Source organism: Belonocnema kinseyi, chromosome 7, assembly GCF_010883055.1.
Source record: "Belonocnema kinseyi isolate 2016_QV_RU_SX_M_011 chromosome 7, B_treatae_v1, whole genome shotgun sequence".
Lineage (NCBI taxonomy): Eukaryota > Metazoa > Arthropoda > Insecta > Hymenoptera > Cynipidae > Belonocnema > Belonocnema kinseyi.
In genome coordinates, this window is record NC_046663.1 from 85822414 (window position 1) to 85841915 (window position 19502).

The window sequence follows — 19502 nt, forward strand, 5'->3', positions numbered from 1 at the left end:
CCTGGGATTAGAACAATCTAATTGTACTAAAAGTTTGAATTTTAATATTTCAGATCTTTAGATTAAGGAAAACTGTAATAATAAAATTTAATTCTTAAAAATAAAATAAAATTCTGATTGATGCAAATGACACAAATGGAAAAAATAAAACTTCTTGAACATTCAAATCTTTATTTCATAAAGACTATCATTTTATTTCATACATTGAAAAAGATTTAAGTTTAATCATGCAATTTGCAGAAGTGTTGTAACAATCCAGGCTCTATGTTGAGGATGATCTAAATTCACAAAAATGTCCGGTTTTCCATTTTGCTCGTACTCAGATAAAACGCCAATCAGTTGATTGTGGAATACTAGAGGATTTCCAGCATCACCCATTCCAGCATATTTATTCTTACGTGGATCATAAGTACAAATATTTTTATTTGTAATGTACATTTGATTGTTATGTTTACGTTTACACCGCCTGACGCTGATTGTAGGAACTGTGATTGATCGTAATACTTCTGAATAAGTTCTAATTAAGAAATAACATTATTTTAGTAATAAAAAGTAGAAAATTTTTTTATGAACCAACCATAAACTACGTTACCAATTTCCGGCTATTTTTCCTTACTTATAGAAAATGAAGTTTCAATCAAGAACGGAATAATTACATTTAAAAAATCATTTTTTAGAAAATAAAAACGAATTTTCAAACAAATTTAAATTCTTAATCAGAGGTGAATTAAAAGAATGCATTTTTAACAAAGTAGGACAACTTCAAAACAAGTGGTTCCATTTTTGATATTGATAAAAAGATAAATTTTCGATTAGAATAGTGAATTATCTTCACAAAAAATGTGACTTTTAAACTAAAAAGATTCATTATTTACCAAAAAATAGGAATTGAGGGGCCGGATTCTATAACTGTCCATACGCAGCTTTTATCTATGTAGAAAAAAGTGTCATCTTTTGCTGTTTATGAAAAAAACCTGGACACCGCGTTTTTAGAAAAAACGAGATGAATCACAAACTAAAATATAATAGTACTTGTCAACCACAAAAAATTTACATTTAGCCAATAACAGTTGGATTTTTTATTGGCTTTTATTCATTTAGTTCGCATTGTTAACAATCGTTGATTTTGGAATTGTTAACTTAGTTTACGGTCGGCCCCTTATAAAAAAATGAAAAATTATCAAAAATATATAGACGCAGATCAAAATATCTATAAAGTCGAATATTGTTTGCATCAACTCCTAATGGTAAGATCTAATGATCATAATTAAGATGCCTACAATATTTAATAAATTAGTAAGGTATCTTATTTTTAAAAATAAAATTTTTATTGCGGCATCATTAGTAAGAAAACAAATTCATCAGTCTGCATTTTCCGGAAATGATGAATATGCATTTAATGAAGAGACTGAATGTTTAATTTTTTTGATAGGATCGATTTGATAATTATTCATCCTTGATGAAGTCATTATTTTGGAGTTTAACTTATTTGTAATAACTTACATTTGTACAAATCTGAAGCATCCACGCCATAAAAGTGCCATAAGTATGTATTTTAATTAAACATGTCCATTGTTCATTAGGGTGGTCCAAAACAAAAAAAAAATTTCTGAATTTTAGTGAGCACTCTAATTTAAGTCGTATGTTTACTACGATGATCCTTATTTTTCACTTTTGAATTTTATTTACCCCACCCACTCTTTAGTTTTGTTTGATTGCCCCCTCCCCATATTAGAATTTGAGCGTAATTGGTTAATTCTTGGTCGTTGATAGAATTAGATAGTTTTTTATTTATAATTTGAAACATCTCTTTAAAAGTAGGTTTTTTGTAATTAGTTCTGTACCTAATATTTTAGCATCAGGAAAATCAAAGTTGAGTTCAAGTTTATGTGAGTGAAATATTAATAGAGCAAACCACTAGAGTCTCCTATACAATCATTTTTGTATTTTTTCAATCTATCTTTAAAATAAAGTTCAGGTTGAATAATTTAGACGCAGCCACATTCATACAAGATGATGTAGATGATGTGGATTCAAAAGTCAACTATTATATTTTCGGTTCCAAATTTATTTCGATTTGTTAAAAATTCGATTATTTGGTTGATTTTTTTTAAAATGCAGCTTTTTTTTAACTCATATTTTTTGGATAAAAATTCTACTAATTTAATTCTTCTGCTGAAGTTTCATAATTTTAGTTACAAATTCATCTCTTTAATTGAAAAAAACTATTTTGTTGAAAATTCATCTCTTTTTATAGAAAATTAATCTTCTTAGTTGAAAATTGATCTTTTTTCGCTGAAAACACAGCTTACTGGTTAAAAATTAATATTTTTTGATTGAGGATTCAACTTTATTTTTAAATTCGTCTTTTTTGGTTGGATACAACTGTTTTTCGTTTCGAATCAAAATGTTTTTTAGTTGAAATATCATCTATTATTATCTTATGGAAAAATTTATATTTTCGGGTTGAAAATTGAACTGTTTTGTAGCAAATTCATCTTTTTTGCTTGGAGATTTAAGCATTTTTTAGAAAATGTAACTATTTGTTTAAAAATTAACTTTTTTGTTGAAGAAGAACCATTTATCTCACGAATATTTCGATATATTTTAATATTTTAATTACTAATTTGTCATACAAGAATACTCATAGTGTTTAAACAAATGTTAATTTTATAGATTTTCTTACCCGAATATTTTGTTTGGTTATTTTTCGCAAGATTTATATATTTTATTTTTATTCTATTTATTTTATTATACTGATTTCATGTTTCAACCATTTCATAGTATTCTTAGAGAACGAAGTAGTATCCGAAAATATTTTAATTTGTCGAAAAAATAAAATATTTAAATGAAATGAAATATATGAAATATTTAAATATGACTAAAGATATCATGACACCTAAAAAATACGTTTATTTCGCGACTTTCCTGAAAAAGGAAATAATTAAACAAATTAAAATTTTTAAAACAATATACCATTAGTTAAAAGATGACTTGGTATTCTGAAATTATCGATCTATGATCATTCATGAAAAAACTTTTGAAAAGCGTTAATAAATTGCAATATTACGTTAAATTCAAATTTGTCACTTATGGGGTTTTTTTAGGGACCCAGAGGAGTGACTCAGAGTTATTTACCCGCAAAATTAATGATTTATTCTTATTATTTGGAAAATTCTGAACAATATACTGAAATGTGGAATTATTTGTAACATATTATCGCTTTTAAATATTAGATTTGCAATAAGCTGACTTTTTCCTATGTCAAATCAATGGGAAACTTCATGGTCTTTGAGTGACCCATAAATATTAACCGATTACCATCTTTGGAGATTTTTCTTTGGGTATTCAAACAGGGGGAGGGGGGGTAGTGTAAAGAAATTCTTTAGAAGATTCTACAAGGTATAAATAAGAACCACCATACTGTTTACAGTAAGAAAAAACATTAGGATTAGGCTGATGGTTTAGCTGATGGAACAACATTTTTTATGAGACAAGTGAAACATTTTGTACACGACTTTTCACATAATTAATAAAATATTGTAAATCTTACCGTTGAGCACTGATCGTCCCCCATCCACTAGTAGTAACAGAAGTATTTGGTGGGACAGGTACAGATGCATTATGAAGAACTATTCTATCACTGGGATGTTCCAACCTGATGGCTGGAAAAATTTCTAACAAAGCTAGATCGCTATTGTACTTTTCTTTAAATGCATCTGGATGTCGTCGAATTGCTCGAACAGCGTGACGCATTCCACCGTTTAAGCGTGTTGAACCAGATAAAATAGTATAGCTATTGAATAATGATTTATTTGATCAAATTAGTTAAACAGATTAGGGGTCGTCCATAAACTACTTTCTTAAGCTGCACGAGTGAAATTGTCCCTGGTTAAATTTGCCTCACCTAAAAAAGTGTTACTGAATATACCAGTGACGTACAATGATAGATTCAATCGGTGATTAAGGGTCGCCCATAAACTACTTTCTTAAACTCAATCAGTGAAATTGTCACTGGTTGAATCGGTATTTTGAATTATCACCGGTAAATCAGTGATTTTCCGACTTTGGCTGGCAGAACCAGTGATCAACTCAGCTAAAGCAGCGTTACTGAATATACCAGTGACGTTAAATGATAGATTCAACCTGTGTTATGGGGGTCATTCATAAACTACTTTCTTAAACTGAATTAGTGAAATTGTCACTCTTTGAATCAGTATTCTGAATAATCACTAGTAAACCAGTAATTTACACACTTTTACTGGGTGAACCAATAAGTCAGCCAACTGAAAAAAACGTTACTGAATATATTAGCGACGCCAAATGATAGATTTAACCAGCGATATACGCTCAATGCGGTCAACAAATGAACCTCAAGTCGGCTGCTGCATGCCTGTCGCCGGTTGGGTCGTTGCGTTTTTCGGGTGAAAACGAACTTTATTGTATGCTAGTGTTTGACTTTAAGAGACGCGACTTGTTGACAACTGTAAAGTAAACCAGTAAAGGAATCTCACTGATAGAACCAGTGAAATGTCACTGATTGTCAGTGACACATTTCTAGCTGTTTCAACCAGTGAGATTCCAGTAGAAAGAAGTGAGATTTCACTGGTTTATTTTAAGAAAGTACGTAAGCAATTTAAGGAGACGCAGCGACTTCAAATATTATGGTTTTAAGAGAGAGTGGGGGGGGGGGCAGTAGAAATAATGTTACGAACTTAGATAACGTTTAGTACGTATCCTAGTGACTTTGAACAACGCTTGTGAAAGATGATCCTGTAGAGGTACTGTTCAATAATAACTTTATAAGTTTTAAAATCATTTTCATATTTCAGACTTCACAGCAGGGTGGTTCAAAAATGCATTAGAAATTTTTTTTCGAATTTGTATGTAAAACGCCCAGAATTTGTTCGAATCCACAAAAAAACAAAACCCAATTAAAAAAATAATAATAATATTTAGAGGTGGCGCAAGAGCCGTGAAGTTTAACACGCATTATATATGAAAAAAGGACGTTTTTGTACATTTTATTCAGAATTCTCAATATTAGGTGAATCGAGTTCAAAATTCACCCTTTCTCTTTACAATTAGTCACAGAATGCGAATAAAATATTATTTTTCAAAAGTCACCCCCATAAGTCTGTTTTATAGAGTCCCAAAAAAACCCCATAAGTGAAAAAATGGGTTTTTCGAGTTTTGGCGCTAATTATGATTTTTTTGCGGTTTTTTTGACGCAGATTGTTTCAAATGCATGAAATACTACTTTATGCTGATAATTAGATGTTTATTTAAATTGTTTAAACAATTTATTATTGTTTTTAGCCACTTTCTCTTAAAACAGTGTTAGAAAGTCAAAGTTTTTTTCTGAGTTTTTCAACTTATTTTCAACGTTTTTTTGGAACGAGGTAATAATCAATTAAAGTTAACAAAAATAATTATTTAAACAATTTGTTATTATTCATAACAATATTCTCTTAGAATAATGCTACAAAGTTACGGTTTTTTCTGAAATTTTAAACTTTTTGCCCACTTTTCACTTGAAGTAAGTTAATATTTAATTTAATTTAACAAAAATAATTGTTCAAACAAATTATTATTGTTTATGGCCATCTTCTCTTAGATTAGTGCTAAAAAGTTGCGACTTTTTTTTAACTCTTAAGCTTTTTATCCACTTTTCACTTAGTGAGGTAATAATTAATGCGAGTTAACAAGCATGCTTATTTAAACAATTTATTATTGTTTATAACCATTTTCTCTTAGATAAGTGTTAGAAAGTTGTGGTTTTTTCTGAAATGTTTAACTTTGCTTTACCTTTTTAGCTGTGAAAAAATAATAAATAAATAATAAAGAGAATCATATTTTAAATAATCTCTTTCTTTTTTACTTTTAATTATTCCATTCTTTGTTTTTGTCTCTTTTGTATAATAGCTTTTTTGTTTTAATTATTTTTTTTAATATTGGGAAAAGAACAAAAATAATTTACTTGAAACAATACAATACGATTTAAAACGTGATTCTCTTTAATGTTTATTTATTATTTGTTCACAACTAAAAAGGTAAAGCAAAGTTAAACATTTCAAAAAAACCGCAACTTTTTAGCACTAATCTAAGAGAAGATAGCTATAAACAATAATAATTTGTTTACACAATTATTTTTGTGAAACTAAATTAAATGATTACTTACTTTAAGTGAAAAGTGGACAAAAAGTTGAAAATGTCAGAAAAAACCTCAACTTTGTAGCATTATTCTAAGAGAATATTGTTATGAATAATAAAAAGCTGTTTAAACAATTATTTTTGTTAACTTAAATTGATTATTACCTCGCTCTAACTGAAACATTCAAAATATGTTGAAAAATTCAGAAAAAAACCTTGACTTTCTAACCCTTCTCTCAGAGAAAGTTGCTAAAAACAATAATAAATTGTTTAAACAATTTAAATAAACATCTAATTATCAGTATAATGTAGTATTTCATGTATTTGAAACAATCTACGTTGAAAAAACCGTAACAATCATAATTAGCGCCAAAAACTCGAAAAACCCATTTTTTCACTTATGGGGGTTTTTTGGGACCCTATAAAACAGACTTATGGGATGATATTTGAAAAGTAATATTTTATGCGCATTATGTGACTAATTGCGAAAAGAAATGGTAAATTTCCAACTCGATTCACCTAATATTGAGAATTCTGAATAAAATTTACAAAAATTTATTTTTTTCTTACGGGAAATACGTGTTAAACTTCATAGGGCTTTCGCCACCTCTAAATAATATTAAAAAAAAATGGGTTTATTTTTTTGTGGATTCGAGCAAATTTCCGGGTGTTTTGCGTAAAAATACGAAAACAAAATTTTTGGACCACCCTACTTCACAGTCTTTTCCCTGTCCTTCTCTATTCGCTTATTTCCTGCTTTTTTAAAGAATTCTTTTTTCCCTTGTTTTTAAGAAACTTTCAATTTTTCTCGTTTTTCTACTTATATGAAAGCTAAATTAATAGAACCCAAAAAGAAAATCCAATTATTTTAGGCCGAAATTTATATTTTTAAATAAAAATTTCTACTATTACGATTAAAATCTTACTATTTGCTTAAAAAGTTAAATATTTTATTGAAAATTCGTTTCATTTTTTACTGTAAATTAATTTTTTATATTTGGAAATTTAAATACTCCATTTTTGTTACGTACATAATTGGAACGTCCTAAACTCGTGTCTTGGAAGTACACATCAAGAGACGTTATTTGAACGTTTCGAAGACTTTCCTTTGTGAGACCAAATAATGTTTTGAAAACATGTTCCAAATACGTTCTTAGGATGTCTCTGGAACATTGTATATTTAAGAAACGTTACTTGGACTGACTTCGGATGTTTTTAAGCCGTTCTAATGATGTTTTTTAACGTTTGTGTCTACTGGGTATTTAGTTACAAATTCACACATTTTTTTTAAAAAATCGTCTTCTTTGGTAGAGAATTAATTTTTTAAATTAAAATTCACATTTTAAATTGTAAATTTATCTTTTCTAGTTAAAAATTCGATTATTCGATTAAAAATTCATGTATTTTGTTCAAATTGGTCCTTTTTAATAAAAAATTATACTTCATGGTTGAAAATTCATTCTTTTTTGGTTAGAAATATTAGTTTTTTGTCAAAAATGCAACTATTTTGTTCAAAAATAATCTTTTTGGTTGAAAATTAAACTTCTTGGTTGAAAGTCGTAATATTTTTTTAAAATTCATGTTTTTTGGTTCCAGATTTACCTAATGGTTAGAAATTCACTTATTTAATTCACAATTCATCTTTTATGCTTGAATTCAACTGCTTTTTATTTGAAATTAAATTTTTTTAGCTGTAATATTAACTATTACATGTTTCATTGAGAATTAATCTTTTTTAGTTGAAAATTTAACTATTTGGCTATAAGTTAACAGTCTGTTTAAAAATTCAAATGTCTGGTAGAAAATTCATCTTTTCGGGTTGGAAGTTCAAGAATTTCGTTGTAAATGAACTTTTTTGTTGAAAATTCGTATTTTTCGGTTGAAAATTTAACTCTTGTAAAAAATTAATTTTTTTGCATGGAAATTCAACAATTTGGTAAAAAATTCAACTATTTTGTTGATTTTTGACTTTTTTGTTGAAAATTCTTATACAGTCAAACCTGGATTTAATGTCAATTTTGGGACTAAAGGTAACATAAAATCCAGACTGTCCGAACATAAACAGTCAGGAGCGTATGAACCGTTTGCAGTGAATTTTATCTCGAATTTTACTGTGTGGTGAAAAATATTTTAAAAATTGTTATTCTTAGACGGAGAAAAGGTTATAACTAAATATTTAACGGAAATGAGAAAGAGTGTTTTCTGTTAAACATTAAAAAAAATTTTTTTTTTTTCTACTAGCGTACTTAAAACGTTTGCTGGCCGTTAAGCATCTCGTTAAAAAAAGAACTTTCTCTAGAATAATCGGTCTACCCAGGAAACAAAAATCTATTCACTTCTGTTGAATGGGTTTTGAAGGCTTTTGAATTGCGTATCTGTCACTGGAATTCCAAACTGTTGCTGATTTGTTTTTTAAAGACTTTTAATCATTATAATTTTGTTGACTAACTTATATGTCGTAAAAGACTAATAACTGAAATAGCAAAGGGAATCTAGTAGACCTGCGCATGATTTCTTTTAATCTTTCCATAATTTAAAAATTTTTTAAATCATGTGAAATATAGCAGCTTAAACCCAAAAAAATAGGTCTGATTCAAAAAGAAGGAAACTGATTCAATATAACCTTGCTTGAAATGGCTATTGCAGTACATGGCAGATTCGAAGATGCTTGAGAAAATTACCAATTCACATAGTAGCAAACCGATTCTACTTTAACTTTCTGAATATGCAAATGACAGATACGCAATTAACAGAGTCGTCTTTTCAATGGATTATTTTTTCCTGGGTAGATACTGAATCACTTCTGTCCTTGGACTGCTTAAACCATTCAAAGACAGCAACGTCCAAAAACACATGGCTATTTTGATCAAAACACGGCACGTCAAAGACTCAAGTGGGAAGTACGCACTACACCAAACTCTCGCTTTCAGTCCAGTGTGGGGGGTTGCCTTCACATAGCCTTGGAGTCATTTCGGAGGGATCGAAACATAAACAGTTAGGGCCGCCTGACACGTTTCCAATTCGAAAACGTATCTATATATATTATGTCGCAACCGCTCTCGCTCGGCTCCCCTGAGAAACTGCGTGAGCCAGCAATTCTAGGAAGGCCGAGAACGGGGTGACTGAGAGCGAGAGTTTGGTGTACTACGTAATCGCACAATGCATGCGGCGCATTTTCAGTCAGACATACGAAGAAGTTATTTCACAAAAAATCACTTTCTTTAACGAATATTAGATTAACTGTCCACAAAAAAACGAATTTTTCGCTGTTCTAACGTCAGTACTTGATAGTTGAAGCCTCGGCTGAAATAACGTTGTATCAACACATAGTTTTTATCCATGGAGTTCTTTGTACATAAGTTTTTCTTTTAACTGTATCTTTATTCCGCAGAAGCGCGGCGATCGAAAATTCGAAAATTGAATTGGGAAAGAAATGTCAAAATAGTGAGGGTTATATAATTCGAAAATGTACCGTTCTATAATTCTCACATTACAGTTTTGAACAAATTTAAAAAAAGAAAACTAAAGTTATTAGAATGACGCGCAGGAAAAAATAAAAGAGCTAGAGAGGCTGGAGTAAAACGTCCAGAACCGGCAATAGCAAATATAATATTCAAAAATAATGAAATAAATAAATGATTGATAAATAATGATAAGAAATTGTACTAAAAAATACTGTTTGAATTATTTTTATAATAAAATAAAAATAAAACTTTAAATTACAATTACACGAATAATTAAGTGTTTTTCTTTCCTTTCTTTTAATAAAAAGACGATCAATTATATTTTTGTTTTTTACAATATGTGTAGGACCAAGTTTGGAAATGATCTAATCTAATTATTTTCATTTTTATTAATTGAAATTTCGGAATTCAACTTTGAAATTTTTTGCCGATACTCTTAAACGAATATAATTTTCTATTCTTATCCTTCAAAAATTCTAAATTGGATTTAAATATGTACACTTCCGAGGTTAATTGAGATAGACGCGAAATAAATGGAAGTAAATAACGTCGACAATTTTGACATTTTATTCCGCATTCAATTTGTCAATTTTCGATCGCAGCGCTTCCGCGGAATAGAGACACAGTTAAAAGAAAAACTCATATACATAGAAGTCCATGGAAACGAAAAATGTGTTAATACAGCGTTATTTCAGCCGAGGCTTCAGTTGAAGGTTGGGACTTGGCTGCCTCAAGTCGATCGGACCTCACTTTCTATCATGTGAGATTGACATAGACGATCCGATTGTGTACCAATGACCGGTTTTTATATTAAAAATAATTATTGTAGTAAAGAATTAGTTTTAAACCGTATTATAACATTTTTCATTAAAATGAATTGATATTCACTGCTCTTGTTCATGAATATTGTTGCAATAACTTCGAGATACTACTTCGCGATATACATAAGCGTCTCAAATGGCGCTGCACAGTGGGGAAAAAAATGACAGTATTTTCTATTTGACGTTCCCGGTGCTCGGCAGTAATAGAAAAATTGTTGTAATCACTAACGTTTAATATATTTACATTATATAAATATATTAGATCATGATTCAATAAACAAACAAAAATTGTATAAACAAATTATTTGTTAAAAATATGTTTTGTATAATTTTCAATTATTTATCGTTTTTTAAAGCTATATTATGAGAAATTTGAATTAAAACAATATTTTAATAAAAAAAATTTTTAAGACCATTCTTGTTAATATTATAAATAAATTTAAAAAACAAATGCATTATTCAGGCTTTTTCCGGCAGAAAAAATCGTCTTTTTCTATGTAAATTTAAAAAAAATTACGAACCTCATGATAATTTCAAAAAATTCATGGTTTGCTGATGAATTTTATGATTTTATCAAACAAATTTAATTACAAAATGCATTATTCGAGCATTTATCGACGGAAAACTGTTTTTTTTTTCAATGCCAGTCCTTTTAAATGGGAACTTCATGATAATTTTAGCAACATTCATCACAATTTGATAAATTTTTTTAAACAAATTAAATAAACAAATACATTATTCGGGCAGCTGTTGGCGAACATTTTTTTTTTAAGTCAGTCCTTTTTGTTTCTGAAAAAAGTTCTTTTTTTTCATTCAGTACTTACAGTTGGCCAACACAAGAGGGTTTGAATATGAGGAATGATTGAGCAACGCATTTAATATTTGCTATAAATAAATTCTATAATATATGCAAAGTAGAGACACTCATGAGTCTCAAGAAAATTCTTCTTTCACTGCCAACCTATGACTTCAGGCTTCCATTTTATGTCTTGAGCAAGTCTTGAGCTTCAGGATCTAGCAGAATTACTTTCTTCTTCCACATTTGCCTCTGATTTACAATTTTTGGGTCGGTCGAAATCAGCAGTTTCCATTCAAGATCTCTATTAGTAGCCTCTCTGCTACATTTTCGAGTGTCAAAGTCTCGTAGATGTTTGAAATTTTTGTTGTTTGCCTCTTGAGCTTCTTCCATCAATTGACCAATGGGTAGGAAAGCAGATTCAATAATTTTGGCTCCATGAATGAGAATTTTATGTGCTGTACCTGGCATGTAGTTCCAATGATAAAGATTGACGTACATTTGTGCTGTTTGCTGGCAATATTTTCCGAACTTGAAAGTATTTTCCGAACTTGAAAGAATAATCATAAACATTTGGTTCAGGGAGATGAGAGATTGTCTTAGTGGAACCGCGTACCATAATGCATGCGAATTAGCTTATTAACTCTAGGAGAGAAACTTTCTTGAGACTCGTGAGTGTCCCGACTTTTTATATGTTATGGAATTTATTTATGACAATTATTAAATTTCACTCATTCCTTGTATTCAACCCCTCTTGTGTTGGCCAACTGTAAGTACTAAATAAAAAAAAAACTTTTTTTCTGAATTTAAAAAGACTGACTTTAAAAGAAACGAGTTTTTACGTCGACAAATAACTGAATAATGCATTTTTTAATTAAATTTGCTTTAAAAAAACATAAAATTAATGAACTTATTATGAAAGTTACTGAAATTATCGTAAAGTTCCCAATTAAAAGGACTGACATGGAAAAACGAGTTTTTCCGTCGATAAGTGCTCGAATAATGCATTTGCTTATTAAATTTGTTTATAATATCAACAAGAGAAAGTAAATTGTTGTGGGGATTTAGCTCCACTCCGTCGGCTTGCCGGTTCGATTCCCGCCTCGCACTCTGAAAGAGTCTCGGCGGCCCATGCAGTGAACACTAGCCTAGCAAGGGAGCTGTTCATCTCTGGAGAGTCGTGATTCTGGTACCTCCAGAGAAAAAGGTTTTCTCTAAGTACTGAATGCTGTTGCTCTTGGTGGTTCGGAACCCACCTTAAACTGTAGGCCCCCCTCCTACCACCAAGTAAGTGTGGGCGGTGTGTAAAGGAAAGGGGAATAAGGTTGAAGAAAAATGTAAACCCTTAGGGACACATTAGAAGCTTTCATTCCAACAAGAGAAATGAGAGAAATAAGAGAAATTAAAGAGAAATATTAGAAAGTCTTAAGAAAGTCTTTAGAGAAATTTTTTCCATTAAAATATTGGTTCCATTCAAATTTCTTGCAATAAAACTATAAAAAAAAGTTAAATTATTGAAAATTATAGAAAACACATTTTCAACAAATAATTTTTTTATAAAATTTTTGTTTGTTTACTGTACCATGATGGAATATCTTCATATAATGTAAATATATGAAACGTCAGCGATTACAAAAATTTTCCTATTATTGACGAGCACCGGGAACGTCAAATATAAAAAATTGTCATCTTTTTGTCATATTTATTTTTTTATAAAAAAATTGAAAAACTAAATTAACAATCAGGCTCAACAACCTTCTTTGAAAGTGTAGCTGCTTTAAAAAAAATCAATCTACAGGTTCCGCCGGAATCGTATTTCGAACCAAAAATGTACTTTTTCCCCACTGTGCGGTGTTATTAATATCTGATCGCCCGAAATTATGCGATCAGTCCGATCGACTTTAGTAGGCATCGGAGACCAACTGCTGCTTGGCATAAGCTCCCCATCGAGCTTATTCGCGTATTTCTCTAGCTTCGAGTGAATTGTCGAAACATCTTGACGCAAATACAGGGGTAGGCCGTTAGGCACAGCGCCTTACCACAACCATCCTTTTTTGTCGCACATGAGTGAGCTGCGCACGACCGCCGCAGCTCATCTCACCCATATCCTCCATGCTGTGTCAATTCATGGAAACAATAAATAGAGGATCACTATACCCAAGTTTGAGTGTATTTGCTAGTAAGTTTACTTCTTTGTTAAAAATTATATTTTTGCGTTAACATTTCAACTATTTTATACATGATTCGTCTGTTTGGTTTCAAAAATCAAGAACTTGGTTAAAAATTATTTTTTTTTATTTACAGCTGAACTATTTTGTAAAAATTTGCGTATGTATTGCATATTCAAAAAAATAGTTTAATAGTTTGACAAAAAAGATTTTTTACCAAAAGAGATGAATTTTCAACCAAAAATGAAGATTTTTCAACAATAAAAAACATTAATTGTTAACCAAACAGTTGCATAAAATCGAAATAGTGGATCTTTCAATAAAAAAAGAATAAAAAAAATAGTTAAAGATGTTACCACATAGTTGAATTTTTAAGCCAAAAATACGTATTTTTTCGAAGAAAGTTGAATTTTCCACAAAAAAGTTCTTTTTTCACTAAGTAAGGCCAATTTTAAATGAAAAATAATGAGTTTTGGACAAGAAAATAACTTTATCAAAATAGTTAAACTTCCAACCTAGAAAAATGCATTTTTAACAAAATAGTCGAATTTTTGAACAAAAAAGATTAAAACCCAAACAAAATAGTTAAATTGTCGACCCAAAAAATGATTTCTTTTTTATACAGTTGAATTGTTAACGAAGACGTTTATTTTCTACCAAGAACGATGGTTTTTCTACCATATAAGATGAATTTTTTACCAAAAGATGAATTTTTAAACGAAGAAATTATTTTTTACCATAATAGACAAATTTTTAACAACAAAATACATTAATTGTCTACCAATTGGTAGAATTTTCAACTTCGAGAAGACCGATTTCCCGCCCAAAATGTAATATTTAAGATTCCAAATAAGGAAATAATTTTCAATAATAAAAAGTTAACAGAATTTGAACAAAATAGTTAACTTTCAAACCAAAGAGGTAAATCTTTATAATAAAAAGATTCTTCAACAATGTAGTTCAACTTTTAACCAAGCAGCTGAATTTTAAAACAGAGAAGATGTATTTTTAACAACAAAATATTAATTTTCTATCAAAATTGACAAATTTTCAACAAACAAAAAAATATATTTTCCAATCAGAAAAAATGAAGCTTTCAAAAGTATTTTAACTATAAACGAAGTAGTTGATTATTCGACAAGAAAACGAATTCTAAACAAAATATGTATTTATTTTAATAAAAAAAATAAATTTCAAATTAAAAAAAGGTGAATTTAACAAAAAAGGAAGAATTTTCAACCAAGAAGACTAATTTTCTACAGAAAAGACGGATTTTCAATGAAATAAAGAATTTTCAACCAAATAGATCAATTTTCAACTAAAAAAGATAAAATTTAAATTTAAAATATTGATTTTAATGCAAACTTGAATAGTTACATTTATAGATAACAAAAATAATTTACAAACAAATAATTTTACCAATATACTTGAATTTTCAACCAAAAAGATAGATTTTCTACTTCAAATATGAGTCTATAATAAATATGAACTTATAACAAAAAGAATTCAGCATTCAGTCCTAAAGATCATTTTTTCAACAACAAGATTAATTTTCTAATCAGGGAGTAGTTACATATTCAACCAAAGAGATGAATCTTTGACGAAAAAAAAAATTTTTAACAAAGTAGTTTAACTGTCAACCTAGTATAGTGAAACTCTTCTATAGCGTCAACTTTTGGGCTGACGGTGGGTGGGAACTAACTCATTATAGCCCGCTTCGCTTTTGTTTGTTCACGCTTGCGTGCTCCTCTGAGTGACAACCGCAGACTTCGCGCGCCCGCGCAACTCCTGTTATACCAACCTGCGACACGGCGAAAATTCTTGTAAGGGTTATAGAAGCGAGGGCTTTTTAAGGGTTACACTTTAGTAGAAGTTTTGACGAAAAAAAGTCTTTTAAACAAAATAGTTGAATTTTCAAAAAATAAGGAATGAAATTTTCAACCAAAGAGTACAATTATTAACCAAATGATATGAATTCCAAAGAAAAAATATAACAGTACACAGAAAAAACTAAAGCTTCCATTGGAATCCGTTTTTGGTTCCAAAGGAGCTGCAAAAAAATGAACCCTACTTGCTGAAAAGGAACCCCAAACGATAAATGAGCTCTAAATAATACCACACTTGGGGTTTGAAAGGATCTCAAATGTAATTAAGCCTATTCCGAAAGAACCTATTTTTCGCTTTGCCCACTTCGATATTATGATTAATTAATAACACAATATTGACCTTACATCACACATGTAATCGAACTCTGGTCGACATGATACTGATACTGATTCATATGCAAGAATATTTTCGTCGAATTTCAATAAACTGATACATTAATTTGAAACGTCGAGTTCGTTTCTAGGTTTTCAACCAATCAAATTTGCCATAAATCAACAAAACAACTAGAAATGAATCCTATGAAAAATATTAATTCCACGATTAATTCAAAATAGGCCTTCGTGAAAAGGTCCCGTAAGTATAAAGAACAGTATGCGCAATGAAATCCTGAGTAATATGTTTGCTGTTATGGGGAGATGTGCAATTACATATGTTATTTTTGAAAGTACAAATATATTGTTAGGAGTAACGTAGGGTTGTTGAAAAAACGAATGCAAAAATCAATGTTTCTGAAGCCTCTCTACTTTCATTTAATTTAAAACAACTAAAGGTCATTGTAATATTTGAAAATAATAATAACGGCTAATTGGCTGAGCTGATCTTAATAGTGCTTGTGAATAATTTTAAAGATTTTTCATAACTTTTAAGCCAATTTTGTTTAAAAAATTTTAAAATAAGTGAACCTTAACAAGTAAGAAGAAAAATGAATAAATAGTTATATCGTTTGTGTTTTCTTTGCCGACATATTCTGTAAATCGCTAACTTACCAACCCAACTTTGCAAGACGTTGGCTTGTGAAAGGTCCTTGATGCTGTTCTTTTCAAGTGCGCTCTAAAGTCTAAACGAACCCATTTGGGTCTCTACAGGTATCTATTGGAGCTCAAGTTCCAAATGACACCAACCTTCATTTGAGCCGCAATATGAGTGAACCCCTAATTTTGTCTGTGTAGACTTTTCTTATTTTCTTGCTAATAATTATTGAACTTAACCGTTGGAGAATCATCTTTGGCAAGATTCGCAAATTTTGTTCAAATTTATCATCAGGAAATGTCATAAATACTGTTAAAGTCCGTAACGTTACTTGCATTGACCCTCTTGCCCTCTTAAATTGGTAACGTAGTTCATAAAGGGCCCCTTAGAGCTTTTAATTAATATCATTGAAATACATGTTTTTAATAAACTGGTAAATATTTTATTTTGATTGATTTCGTACTTGACTTCCGGCGATAGATCATAGTGAACGCAGAGTGCAGTAGTTATAATAATGTTAGCAAATAATATGCTTCCACTGCAAAGATGTTCTCCATTTCTTTGAAGTTGGACAATATAAGGAACTTCTTCAAGCGTGACTGGTCTATTTCCATTGCCACTTCTATCAACTAGGCGTTTTTTACGGATATGAAAATCCGATGATTCCTCTATAAAAGAGAGTAAATATGCGTTTTGTATTCGCTTCCGGCATATTTTGTGCGATTTTAATAATTTTATTTTCTGGTGAAAGAAATTACGTTAGCGATCAAATATTCCAGAAGAGAATAATAAGATCCGGTAAAATATTATTGGAAAAAAATCAACTGTCCATATTGCTTCATTTTATTTGGTGCAAAGTCTTTATTTTACAATTTTTCAAATTTAGAAAAAAAAATTGTTGCTTGAATTAAAATTAAGAGTCAAATTTGCTCGTCCAAAAGCGGCTTTGTCTCATAGGTACCTATAAATTATTGCAAAAAAACATACATAAAAAAATACGCATAAAGGCCTTTATTGAAAAGTGAAAATGTTGTTTGACTTTTTCAAAATTTATTCCAAATAATGAAGTCTCAATATGCTTGAAACATTTCTGTGTGTTTCATCCAATTAATCTTTTAACAAATTGCAAGAAAGCACAAATAGTAAAATCAGTCAATGCTTAATCAAAGAAATTCAGTTAGAACAAGCAAACGATCAAAAAAAAAATTTTTTAAATGGATTTTGTGATCTGATCGTTTATTTATTTTTTGCTGTTTAACTGAATTAAGCTAATTTATTGATTATTCTAATATTACGTTATCCTCGGTCGGCGGCGTCAAAATCTATCTGTCTTTACCACTTCCTGGACTGCAAAGCATTGTTTAGAAACGAGTTTGACTAAAATTATTCATTTAGGCGAAAGCAAGTCATTGTCATGTAAGTCAAATAAATTGTCATTTTTTTCGTCATATTTATTTATAAAAAAGTAAAAGACTAAATTAAAAAACAGGCTCGACAACTTTCTTTGAAATTTTATCAGCTTTTAAAAAAATATCCAAATCGGTCTACAGGTTCCACCGGAATCCTATTTTGAACAAAAAAATGTACTTTTTCCCCACTGTGCTTTGGCGGCTTGCTCTTTCCCAGGCGCATTCAATGCATCATATTCTCAATTAATCCAAAAAAAAATCAAGACCAATTTTCGAAAACTCCCTTTGTGAGGTATTGTATTTAGCCCTTTAAATGTCCTGTTTAAAATATGACATCAAATAATTCATAATTGTAGGAATAATGTTATCATTTGTAATACATGGCCTATCAACCAAGCTCTAGGAAGCGCCTTAAGCCTTCTCAGCGTATGAACGTAGATGACGTTACGTAGTTCTACAGTTTATGCGTAGTAAGCCAAATATTGCAGCAAATATTGGCTTCTGTGATATGTCAGTCCCGTTAAGCATTATCACTTTTTCACGGCATGAAAACACGAATTCACATCAGTAAGAATCAGTCGCGCATCGTTAAAACTATAATAACAACGAAGGTCCCATATGGGTCATTTTGACTCACAAGGTAGTACAGGTGGTACAGTCAACCTCGGTCTTTTTGGTATTAAGAATGAAATTATTATAAAACCGACCGTGAAATCACTGCGTCCCAGATGGTAAAATCACATTGCGGGCGTAAGATTGCATTCTGGATCAATGTTGAAAAATTTTTATCGTGAGAAGACATAACTTTCCACAGATAAGGTTTACCACGTCTCAATCTAACGTTGAATGATTACGTCCAACCATAAATACACACCGCTTGAGAATCCGATTTTAACAACCGCAATTTGATTTTACCATTTGAGATGTAGTAATTTTACAGCCGATTGTAATTTTACTATGAAAGTTCGGCAGCTCTTTTTACAGTATACAGAATACAGACTGAATTTTACTACTGCCTATAGTCTTAAAAACAATGTTGCTAAAGTGTCAAGAGTTTTAGGAGATACAGAATGATTCGTAAAAGATGTTTTATTAACGTTATCACGAGAACGTCCATGAATTCACGAAATCACATAATATCGTCGGATTCAGTATACCATTCTGCAATTTTTACCGTGTTTTAACTTTCCCGAATATACGTATTATCATCACTCACTTACATCGAGGTAAATTGAGAATATTTCATACTTACGATGATCTGATAAAGCGTCAGTTCCTTGTGACAATATTGCACAAAGAATCAAAAGACTCAAATAAATCTGTTTTCCCATGCTTCGACAGAAAAGATACTTCGCATTACAAGTGAAATTCTGCCTCTTTTAAAAATAAAAATATGATCAGATATAATTGTGTGGATGAGTTAAGATTTCATCTTTTATAAAACAACTTTGTTTGCAGAAGCGAATGTTTTGAACGCCATATACGTAATATTAGTAGTAATTTATGGTATAAAGACCTTGCGTATAATATGAAAAGCAATCTTTTTTTAATTATTGGTACTAGTGTTGCCGTCGAGCGAATCCTCAAAGATTTCAAGGCGGGACAAGATGAGCCTTACCTGCCAGCTTAAATTGATTATCTAAGGTCTTCCGTGACAACAGTGAGGCGTCAAAATGCGAGAACTTGCCTTGAGGCTCCAGCCTCCTCGGCCCTTCTAAGCAAGAGTCTTTTATGTCAGTGATTCCCAAACTAGTGCCGACGGTCGGCGGTCCGACCGCGGTCGTTGGAAGCCGCCCCGGGCCGAGCAGCCCCCTAGGGGGAAAGCCAGCCGGGCC

The 19502-nt window shown here is 30.5% G+C and overlaps 1 protein-coding gene across 1 annotated transcript; it reads right to left on the reverse strand.

Moving 5' to 3' along the window:
- Positions 1-225: 225 nt before the first annotated feature.
- On the reverse strand, positions 226-3756 carry LOC117176540 (trypsin 5G1-like). Its single transcript, XM_033366796.1, has 2 exons — positions 3554-3756; positions 226-517 (listed from the first exon to the last, which is right to left on the reverse strand). Exons 1-2 carry the CDS (start codon positions 3754-3756, stop codon positions 226-228), a joined length of 495 nt encoding a protein of 164 aa, XP_033222687.1.
- Positions 3757-19502: the final 15746 nt, after the last annotated feature.